General features: G+C 34.5%; 1 protein-coding gene across 1 annotated transcript in view; it reads left to right on the forward strand.

Annotated features, from left to right (window-relative positions):
- Window positions 1-12,489, forward strand: part of LOC129235249 (stress-activated protein kinase JNK-like) — a 115,321-nt gene that overhangs the window by 79,585 nt on the left and 23,247 nt on the right. Inside the window, exons 3-6 of the mRNA XM_054868958.1 lie at window positions 1,244-1,373; window positions 2,632-2,690; window positions 5,001-5,139; window positions 9,715-9,880. Of these exons, the coding sequence (XP_054724933.1) occupies window positions 1,244-1,373; window positions 2,632-2,690; window positions 5,001-5,139; window positions 9,715-9,880 (494 nt within the window). The remainder of the gene's footprint in view (window positions 1-1,243; window positions 1,374-2,631; window positions 2,691-5,000; window positions 5,140-9,714; window positions 9,881-12,489) is intronic.

The following is a 12,489-nucleotide window of genomic DNA, read 5'->3' on the forward strand; positions in this document are numbered from 1 at the left end:
TCGGGCTCAGAATATTCAAGGAGAGCCATTTCTCCCAATTTTGGGAAATTCTACCCATCATTTAGTTAGCCATGACACCAGTACATTCTCAACTCATTTATAATGCATACATGTACATCTTGCATTGTGTACCAAAAGTAACGATACATTTTCATGAAAACATTAACCAATTGATTTTTTCCACATAAGGTTGAATAAATGCTTTCCTTAAAAGAAAGAATAGCGTTCGTTTTCTGGAAAATGAGTGGCAAAACGTATGAAAAGATGCGTCAGCTTTGCCTACGAAAGCATGGAAAACAGTCACCAACAAGGTCTACTCATGAACAAATTCAGCGAACCGGTAGTGTGGTGGATGAAAAAGGTCCTAGATGACTATAAGCTTCTAACAATGCCGATTCGTCCGAATTCTTTCACAAGTAGTCTGATATTGGCCCTTGTTGGTATCTATTATCTATTATATATATATATATTATATAACTGTTTATATTAGCTTTTTGAAGGTACAGCTGACGCGCTTTTTCATTTGTTTTATCACCCAATTTCCACAAAACAATGGCCATTAGTATTTCTTCAAGCATAGGGAAATAAATAGATACATTAGTACTTTTATCAAAATGGGATCGTTAATTTTTGAAACACTTTATATTTAAAACGTATGCATTCGAATTGAAGCTGATGATAATTCCATATTTAGCTATTCTTAACACTTGACTGTTATTATTGTTGTTGTGCTCTCCATTAATTTACTGACTAGATAAAGCGAAAAACATCGATCACAACTAATGCGGAAATGTCACCTAACCACACACTACAACACTACAATAATGTCGTGAGAAGGTAAAAGACAGTATCTGCAGAAATGAGTTTTTTGAGATTTTTCAAGAAACGTGCTTTGGAGTTACCAGTTTACTACCAGTTTAGGGAAATCTTGGAATCAGTTTTTTTCCATGCTTCTTTTCCGGCGGAAACCAAAAGGGCAAGCATGCGTACAATTAAGCTAATGTGCAATAGATGACAAACATACAAAGAAAAAAATGAAAACTGAACAATTTGCAGACACTGCCTTTTACCTTCTAACGACAGGATGGGCTTTCAAGGGAAAAGAGAAAAATTTCTCAAGGTTGCTTCAAAAGAGAACAAAACTACTACTTAAGCCAACCAGGACTATGGGGGCAATTATGTGATTGACTTGTATACGAACTACCTTAAATATTAATAAGTGATTCTCTCTTTGTTGTTGTAGCGCTGCATACGACACTGTGACCCGGCAGAATGTGGCTATTAAGAAGCTGAGCAGACCTTTCCAGAACGTCACTCATGCGAAAAGGGCCTACAGGGAATTCAAGCTCATGAAACTGGTCAATCACAAAAATGTAAGTAAAACAAAATTTTCCTTTTCTCCTCTGTAGTCTTCTACTTTCGTCTAACTCCAGTCTATATAGACGAAGGTATTGGAGTCGTTATAGTTAGTCGTTGATAGATTTAAATGTTCTAGACGGTCCAAAATAACACATTTTGGACATTTAAAAGAAATGTTTTCTGTGTGTATGTGTGCGTTTGCACAAATGCGGATCTAGAGGAGGAGTCATGAACTTGATTATTTTAAGTGACCAAACTCCCCTCCCCCTCCCAACAAAAGTGACCAATGATTGCTCAAGCTGCATTTCTGCATCGTATTTTGAAAAATTACCTCTTACTCTCTATATATGTCCAAAGTGCCCCTCTATGACGCGCTTTCGGAAATGATGTCCTACAAAACCAGAAGTTTTTTAACAACCGGAAGCTAACCTTGTGTGTGTGTTTCTGTCAGTATTATGTGTTTCTGTTTGTATGTGAGTACTACATATGTATTTCTGTCTGAGTGCCTGTATGTCTGTTCATTGTTGAACTTTTTACTGGCTCTCTAACTGAAAATTTTCACGTTGTAAGATAAAGTTAAAAAAAAGGATCTAATAAGAATTGCTTGTTCCTTACTGGTTGCACCGCAGTCTTCAGTGAGGAAAGCTCCTGTAAATTTTTTGTTCATTCAAGTCACATTAAGGGTTTCTGCGTCCATCTCAGTTTCCGTTTCTGGGTCTCTGGGCATCAAAGGCAGATGTTGCAGTTAGGTAGCGGAACCCCCAGTGCTTAATTCCCAAGCACGTTTGGTACACATTTTATCGACCTGCTGAAAGGTGAAAGGATCAACTGCACCCAGTCTGGGAATTGGGAAGCGTGGAAGCATGAATCGCTGCCACTAAGTCACTGTGATTCATTCAGTTGAGCATATACATCCAAAAGAAGCAAAGCAATCCTTCCCCCCCCCCCCCGACGCCAGTCATTTAAAATTACATGGTTTTCCAGTGTTTACAAGTCTTCAGTAAGTTTAATTTACTTTTTTTTAGGGAAGACAATGAGTGATGAGGTCGGAAAAAGACTATCAAAAACTCGTCGCAGTTAGGCGAAATAGAATCACCTGCAATAAAAGCGTCAAGATATTATGATCACAAATAGTATGGCTGTTGGTTAAATATTTTGAAGTGCGATGTGAGACGACTGCTCGGCTCAGCAACATTAGAAATCTTGCAATGATTACTACGTTCATGAAGTTCGACTTTCTGTTTTTCACCCAGACATTTTGTTTTGTTTCAGATCATTGGTCTTTTAAATGCTTTTACGCCGCAGAAGACGCTTGAAGATTTTCAAGATGTGTGAGTTACAGAAATTTTGATATTCTTTCTTAATGTGATCTTTTTTTGCATACACTGATATTCATTTAAGATTTTGTTTAATATGAAATGCTTGATATTGAAATTCTGCTTCGCATTGTCTTTGATTTCCCACAATGATGCAAAGTCGCTGGATATTTAAAGCAAAAACGTAGATTTTACAAAGAAAAAAGTTCTGTCACAGTTTGGAAAATTGTACTTCATGTAAATATTAAGACACGAATCTCATTCATTTGATTTAAAAATTGGAGAATAGAATTGTGATTGTTGCGAGTTGTGATTGGATTAAATTGTGATTAAAGTGTGATCGTAAAAAATAATGTTTCTACACATTCAAACGCAGTTCCCAAACATACTTTATTTTATTGCGTATGGGCGATTCTCCAAAAACGTAACATTTTCTAATCACAAATTCTTTCAAAATGATTTTTTTTTTTAATGCACCGAGTGATCTTAAAGTAAGAACTAACTTTTAAAGTTAAAAATTTGAAGGAAAAAAAAAGGATAAAAAGATGAGGTTTGCACCAAACGGATTGAAAAGAAGTCGGGCTTTGTCTGGCACCGAACCAAAAGTAATTCTGTTCGCCACCTATAGATGGCGGTGTCGGATTTCTTACCGAGGATCACGCAAAGCGACAAAAGATATAAAAAGTGGAAACGGCAGCAGGTAATGGCAGTCGAAGCTTATTTGCATCGAAATGCTGTCCATAGTTGAGAAAGCCCACTTAATTAAACTATAATATAATAATATGAAGAAATAAAAAACTATAACGCCATCTGTTGGTAGAAAACAGAACTATTTTTTATTCGTAGCCACACTAAACCTGGCTTCTTTTTTATTCGTTCAGCGTAAACCGTATCTTTTTATCTACATTCGTTTTCGAAGTTTGTTCTCACTTTTGGATAACGCTGTATGTTGAGTCTTTATGAGGGAATAAGTAAGAGAAAAATAAAGGGAATTCACTTTTGGCATATTACCTTTTCACTATACTGTCCTGGTATATAAAATGCCAGGAGAATGACATTTTTGTGTGACAGGAGAGATACATTTTACTTTACCAGAACCTGTTAAAGTAAAATGTATCTTTAACAGGTTCAAGACCCAGAATTTTGTTTTAAGTTGAAAAGGTTATTTTTTGCTCCTACGCCTTAATTAAATTACACATAACAGAAATAATTTTAAAGAAAACCTTAAAACAGAAATGTTGACGAGGAGAGTGACAGCAAAAATTTTATGCACCTTAGTTTTGAGTTTCAAAACTATAATAAGACCGACCACCAAGCAAATTGAAACTACATAATACTCTAGGAATTCAACAAAATTCCAAGAATAAACAGTTTTACTAAGAGCATATTCTTCCTTTTTAGCTTATTCCATGTCCAAGAGAGAGTGAGATAAAATCCTAGGGCAGACTTTAAAATGATGTAAATTTATTAATGTTATTTATTTATTTATTTTCAAATATTTATACCATAGGAAAAAGAAACTTATCCTCTCTTTTTCTAGTAATATGCAATAATATTCTAATTCATTTATGTTACTTTGAGTTTGATCACTTTTAGAGTAAAAACTTGACTTAAATTTAATCGAACCAAATTGTCATATATATTTTCTTTGTACATTTATTAGATTATGATCATCATGCAATCACTTTATATAATTATATAATTAACTATAAAATATTTTATTAATAATAAATGTTGCAATATAATTATACTTTATTTGAACAATGCAATATTCTGTAGCATTATAACAACAATTTTACGTATCAAACAAATGGAAAATCAGTGGATTTTTATTTTTTCCGATTCGTTCAGTTAGTCAAATTTCTTCTGCCATCCCCGACTTTTTGCAAAAAAGTGGACAAACTACCATTTCTGATCGGTGGATGTCATTACCACGAGAAGTTTGACGTCCAATTTACTCCTCAGACGGAGACACTTGGGTTCACCCAATGCAAAATTGCACCAGGAGTTTAATTTCGTCGAGAGTATTCAAGGTCAAATGAATACTGGAGGGATTTTTTACATGCTGCATATTAACAAAAATGGTGGGATCAGTAGGCTACATGAGGGATAGTGGGGATATTTTGAAGTTTAATATCCACCTTTAAAAATGTTCTCCAATCCGTACCACAACCATTCCTCCAAGCAAGTTAAGAGCTAATATATATCTCGGTAAAAACATCAGGGGAAAATATTGTTAACCCAGAAGCAAACATTTTTTAGTGTTTCTGCACTGTATTAACTAACTAGATGAAAATGTTCTTTGACCTTTCAAACTCGTCGCAGTTACCTGGTGATGGAACTCATGGACGCCAACCTGTGTCAAGTGATCCAGATGGATTTGGACCACGAGAGAATGTCCTACCTCCTGTACCAAATGCTCTGCGGAATCAAACATTTGCATTCAGCAGGGATCATCCACAGAGTAAGAGAGATGACTTTGTGCAAATTTTCTTCTGTATTAGAAATTTACTTCCCGAGGGTCCCTAATCTGGGCAAGTCACCACTGTGGTAGGAACAGGGGACCCTTGGGTGTGATGTGATGTATTAGAAATTCCATTATACTGGGACACTCCAAATGCTCCCGAATTTTGCAAAATGACAGAATACATATCATGCCCAATGTCTTATTATATACACCAAACCGTAATGCCCAACGCTCGTGGTCACCTAACCATTCGACCGCGAGTTTGGCGAACACGGGCATTAGACGACCATATTTCAAGAAAATAGTTTCTATGTAACATACCAATTAACGAGTAAATACATTAATTGCAAGAAAAAAACATAGTGGGGGAAAAAAAATCTAAATAGTAACTGAACTAATTTTTGGTCTTGAAACTTTTAATAACGTTAAGAAACAATTTTTATGTTATAAATTTTTTGAAAAATTAATTGAACTTAATGGACATTAGGTATTAGAGTTACATGCTCTGCTGCATCATGAACTGCGTTACAAAGTAAAATATGATTTTAGGGAAAAAAAATGAACACACATCAAGTGTTCCAATGCGTTTTCGATTCACGGCACCCTTTGAAGAATTCGAAAATATTCACGGCACTCTAGCCTATCTCTACTATGTATACATATTGAAATCATGGACACTTCGCAGCACCCTTCGATTCTTCCTGTGGCACTTTGGGTTGCCACGACACCCACTTTGGGAACCCCTGCTGTATGGCACACAACTCTGCGGAAGTAAACAAACATTACAACGATCGCACACTACAATTGTATTTTGGATTGTGAATCAACATAGTTTGACCTTCGCTTGGTTTAGATTATTTTGAAACTAAAAAGTGCCCGTCATGGCATGACAGGTAGAAATTGCTTCTATAGTTGAATGACGCAATTGCCTGTTTAGTTATGTTTTGATAGTTGAAATTTTAAACGTAACACCAGTGGATTAACCCTAAACTCTAGTAGATAGCGTTCATTGGTGACCCCTTTTTCGCTTCTTCATTCGCTTGAACTGACACAGCCTTACCAGTAAAATAGTTAAGTTACCGGATCGAGTTCAGTCATGTCAAAATAAAGCATTTCTCTGCACGTCAAACATTCGCAACTCCAACGAACTATAGGGGGCACTGCGGTCACTGTCTAATGGCGGACGAAAAAACTAAAACAAACGCACGCCGTAGCGTAGAAAATGCTAATAAGCCTAGTAATTTTTGTTTGTATGCATGACTTTTTTGTTTTATTCTTTTTAAATTAATTTTCAAAGTCTTGTGGATATTTTGGCCCATGTAAAAAGAAATGAGAATTCAAGAAGCATTACTAAACATGGGAAATTAATACAGATTCCGTAGTTCGTAGTTGTAAGCAGCCATTTCCACGATGTTGAATTCGAAATTAATCAATTCTTGATGAAACTACATTTTAATTGTAGCCATATGAACACTATAAATATTTCATGTAAATAAACCTTTGTTTATCAGTGTTATCAAAAGAGGAAGATGAAAGTTCTTTGTTTTGTTTGGTTAGTGCTAATTGTTTTACATTCGGTTTCGTATGTTTCTAATTTCTGAATTATGATTTAATTCTGTTATGCATCATCAATAAAATTCTCACGGATACACGGCGGTAGTTTTCTTTTTAATTGATCTTCCATTATTTCTTTAAACTTATCGAATTCTGTTATCCTTCTGCCATTTTAATCCACACATGATAAAAAATAAAAATGGTTTACAACTGACATGCAAAATCTCGCCAAGCAAGTTTTCTTTGCTCGCACAATACTAAAACTATAACCCTAAACTATAATAATCGCACTACTTTGGCAATGAAAATTCTCAGCGTTAAACATTTTTCATTCCATTCTACGATAATACTGCATAATATCCTTCTTTTGAGCTTAAGATTAAGAGAAAAAAAGAAAACCATATTCTTACAAATTCACACAAAACAATAAAAAATTTTACCTGGTATAAAGTTATCCTCTTCCAAAAAAAAAAAAAAAAAATGCTTCGAATAGACTTGCAGATGCGAAGTTTGTTAATCCAGAGTTTTCATGTGCTTAGGATTTCAAGCCATTTATGACAGTTTTAGAGGGCAAAAATAAAGACTAACATTATTTTGAGGAGCTCGAGAATAACATTAAGGGACAAAACACTTTCTATTTCTGAAAGCAATCACCTCGAATGCGTTAATAAATACTCATAACAAACTGCCTATGTTTACGTCAACAGACACACATGGAACGCAATGTTTTAGTTTCTTCGGCAGTTATGTAAATCACCGCAAGGTAGCGTATTCGAGCGCTGGAGTTCCGAATTGCCTTAAATAACTTAATGAATTTTTGGTGCTTTTACAATAAAATAATGCCATCATGCACGCTACTGCGCTAATTTCATTGTTGGTAACGTCAGAGCTTTACTCGACCAGTGTCAGTAATTTTGGCTATTATCTATATGAGGATTGGTATGACGATATTTTGGTTTTCTCAAGCCTATATGTTTCACTTCCAATTGATATCTTTTGAATAAATGCTTCTTAAGTTTTATTTTCACGCTGCTCTTTCTTTCGTGTACCGTGGAATCTCATTAATCCGGACTAATAGGGGATCCGGGTCGTTCGCAATAATGAAAGTATAGATGATTAAAGAAATTGACCTATTAAATAAGCCAAGTACATAAACAAAGTACTGTATACCGTAAAAACTGTATTTTTAATTCAAGAGAGTAGAAAATAAAGCTGCATAAAAAAAAACTATATGTATAGTATGTGGTTATTTCCACGGAAACCGGTCACTTTGTTCCGCACGTGACGCATCATATATTTCATTAAAAATATTAGTTTAAAATATTAATGAACACATTTTTTTTTCTGCTTAAAAAATTACAAACTTACGTGTGATTTCTTTTGCAAAATATTTCGCTGTAGCCTTTTAAAATTATTACTTTTTAATGAGCTATATGAACCGTCAAGTGCGGGACAAAGGGTTGACTTTTTCGTGGAATGACCCATGCACATACGATAATTTACAAGCCTTCAAAAATACATTACTGCGCTTACTCGCCTTTTATTTATACAGTGTGAACATCTAAATGTCTGTCCGGATTAAGCGAAGTCCGGTTTAATAGGGTTCGGATTAATGTCGGTATACTAAATTTAAAAAAACAGAATTACGTCACCATGAAATAAACAATCCATTATCAACAAACTCGAAAGAATTTTGCGCAATGGTAGTTGGTTTAAAAACAAACATACCATCGTCACCCGGAAAAAGCAAAAGTACTTTTGGCCAAAAAATAAGAAAATTTTGTTTGTAAATAGTTGGGGCAAATCCCGATATTTCCTCAAACAGTTGCAAGTTGCGAGCAGTGGCCAAATGACGTCCATACTCGTTTTTCACTTTTATATTAGCTTTACCTGTATCTGTCTATGTATGCGATGGAATCTTTCATTTCGATTTTCACCCATTTCCCGTGCTCGGATACTTTTAAAATGTGATTATATGACCTCATACCTAGTGAAAATTAAAAATTCTACGATCACATTAATTAACCCCTAATAAACTCATCTTTCCCTAGTAGCTCATCTTGATATTGACGGAAAACAGTCGTCAGACTAAGAACAAAACATCATAAAACATGAAAATTTCAGCAGCTTGGACTAAATAATATCAAAATTGTGTTAACTATCGACGAGTAACTCACAGCACTTCGTGCTTTCAAAATCCCTGCAGTCGCTGCTGGCCTTAGCTATGTTAAACTATCCTACAGAGGAAGATTTATATAATAAGACAAGCAAATACTATTCAAGCACACCATTAGATATGATTCTGTTGAGGATACGACACCAAGCATATTTTAATTTTAAGCAAATTTTCTACATAAATCTTCTAATATGTGGGTAAAAAAAATCTCCCACACATATTAATATATAATATCAATAGAAAACGTTGATTTTTCGGCACGAGATGAAATTTCTTCGAAGCTTCCAAAGTAATTCGAACTTTTAGTATAAATGTTTTTATCAATTTTCAAGCTAAAATGCATGTGAGCTTTCAGTTATAAACAGCTACTGTGGTTAAATGCGATTATTGTTGAACAATACTTCATTTACGTCATGACGTTTCAGTTATTTGATTGTCTGCTGTGACAACTTAATTAAAGTTTTTTCCCAAAGTAGGACAGGACATACTAACCCGATGCTTTTACGGCAGACAGAAGCGGATACAGATGCCATTACAAATTGATTTCATAAGGAATGAAATAGGAAATTTCAAAAAATTACTTTCAAAAATAATTAATTAATTGTAAAGACAGCTGAAATCTGTTATATTTTATTCACAGTGTTTGAACACAATGCGGACGGATACTATTGTCGTCGGTTTAGGGGGGGGGGATCATGACTCCATGACCCTCCTCTTGTATCCGCGACTGACGGCAGGCTTATTCATTCTTTAATGTAGATGCAAAGGGATCTCGACATTATTTAAAATGCCTTGTATTTTTGGCTACTCAAACATCATTGATTCTCTCTTTTATACTTTAGGACCTGAAGCCAAGCAATATCGTTGTGAAGTCTGACTGCACGTTAAAAATTTTGGACTTCGGTCTTGCCCGTACTGCCGGTACTACTTTCATGATGACCCCCTACGTGGTAACCCGTTACTACCGGGCTCCAGAAGTAATATTAGGCATGGGATATAAGGACAATGGTGAGTATATTATCTATGTAAGGAAGATATCACTAATGAACAATAATTCTAATAAATAGTCTAGCTGTAATTTTACTGACATGGGCAACTACTGGTATAATTTGCGCATCTTTCTCTTTGTATAAAAATACCATACAAAATCAAATTTATTCATATTTCTAAAGATGCATGTAATTCTTTTCAACTCTTACGCTAAAATAACAAAAAATATTTTTTTACTTTGAAGCATGAATATTTTGTAATATACACAGGTGGACAAAATTATAGACTCATTTTTCTAAGTTTGTTTTAATAATAAGTTAATTCAATTTAGTTTTAGTTCATTAAAATCCTCATATATATAATTGCTAATGATAGAGTAACGCTCCTGACGTCATCAACAATGAAACTCACGTCACGGCATGACAATTTGATAATATTTTTAGGTAAGCTTTAACATGTAGGGAAAGGCTGTATTGTGACAAGGCTGAACTGTAACTTAACTGTTTTACTGATAAGATAGTGTCATTTCAGGTGAATAAAGAAACGAAAAAAAGATCGACAACAAACGCTATTTACTGGAGTTTAGGGTTAAACTACTGGAGTTAGGGTTAAAATTTCAACTATCAAAATATAATCAAACATTCAATTGCTTAGTTGAAATATAGAAGTAATTTTCACCCGTCATACCTTGACGGGCGATTTTCTTGTAAAGATAAATAATTGAGAAAATATTCAAAGTCCTAAATTCAGCAAAACTCATAAATTAAATTAAACAATTAATTTAATCATTAAAATATACAGCTTGAAGGTTTTATCATTACGTGAAACCTGAACAAAAAAAAATCCTGTATTACAGTAACATTTGACTTGGAAAGACCATTAAAAGTCATAATATGAATCAATGTTGCCGTTAGTGATTGTTAGTTGCTTTATTATCTTTGCTAATAATAAAGCTGAAAGTCTCTCTGTCTGCCTGGATATCTGGATCTCTGTCTGGATATTTAGAACTCTGTGATGCGCATAGCGCCTAGACCGTTCGGCCGATTTTCATGAAATCTGGCACAAAGTTAGTTTGTAGCATGGGGGCGTGCAGCTCGAGGCGATTTTTCATAAATTAGATTTTGTTCCGTTTCTATTCCAGTTTTAAGAACATTTTCCCGAGCAAAATTGTCATAAGATGGACGAGTAAATTACTAAGTTATCATAACGTGGAACCGTAACATGGGCAAGCCAATTGGCGAGAAATTCACGATACATTATTTGTAAATATAAAGGCGAACCAAAAGACAATCTACTATGGGCAAAGCCGTGCGGGAACCACTCGTTCAAAATAAAAGACAAACAATAAAAATATGAATCAAAAATAGAAATTCCAATGTATGCAATTCTAAATTTTGGGTTTTCTCCCAGTAAATGCGTTTTATGGCTGGAAAATAAAAAAAGTCACTAATCTTTTCAATAGATATTGTCGTAATATATGACTTAATATTTACAGTTTAGCAAATTGCTATTTTCTATACAAAAGCCTTATTCAAAAACAAAACAAGAAGTTCTGTCTAGAACTAGACGAGCCTACTTTCCCGCATACCCATACTACTTTCTAGTACCTGATCAATATTCTCAAAAATAGCTAAAATCGCAAATTTTTTCAAAAAAAGAAAAGCAGCAACTTTTAAACAAAGCAGCTGATACGCTTTTTTCCATTAAAAAATCTTTAACAGCTTTCAAAACGAAAAAATAATAATTAAAATTAATAAGCTCATTAAAGTAAATACATCATATCAAAAAAAAAATCGTTTCTTTTTCCCCTGTTGCCAAAAACAGTTTTTTAAATGAATTAATGCACGTACCAAAATAAATGATAACAATAAAATGTCAACTTAAAGAAATAATTTTCATTGTCAAAAAAAAAAAAAATCCTCTGCGCATATCTTTATGTAGAAACATAAATGACTTCGAGTTTATTAGCCGAAAATTGAATACCTAAATTAAAACTTTAGCGTAAAAATAAAAACAAGTCAGATGAACAATAATTATTTTACACTCAAAACCATAGCTGCGGAGTCGGAGTCGGAGTCAATCTCATTTTGGGATAAAGGAGTTGGAGTCGAATATCTAAGAATCGGAGTCAGTCATTTGTCCTCCGTGCATAAATTTTTGCCAAGGCTACGAAGTCAGAGTCGAAGTCGGGGAGTCGGAGTCCGATTAATTGTCTGGCACAGGAGTCGGAGTCGGAGTCAAGTGCCCCTAAATTCTCGGAGTCAAAGTCTGGAGTTTGGCGTCAAGAGCTATTTCCAACAAAATTTGTTTGAAGTAAATCCGCCCTCAAGTACAGAATCTGCATTGACTTTCAGTTTCCCCGTAGGCGCTAATGTTAAGGGATTTGAACTGTTCAAAATTGAACGGAAAATTGAACGGAATCAAAAAGATATTTTATATACAAGTTTTTCATCAAACGCTTTTTCCTACAAAGTTTGTTTGAAGCAAATTCGCCTCACAGTTCGGAATTGCCTTGAATTTCCCCGTAGACGCTAATGTTAAGTTTTTTTGATCTGTTCAAAATTGAACAAAAAATAGTTCAAATCAAAAAGTGAAATATGGGAATGGGGTGTCCTCGCCGAGATCTA

This window comes from Uloborus diversus, chromosome 2 (genome assembly GCF_026930045.1).
Source record: "Uloborus diversus isolate 005 chromosome 2, Udiv.v.3.1, whole genome shotgun sequence".
Taxonomy (NCBI): domain Eukaryota; kingdom Metazoa; phylum Arthropoda; class Arachnida; order Araneae; family Uloboridae; genus Uloborus; species Uloborus diversus.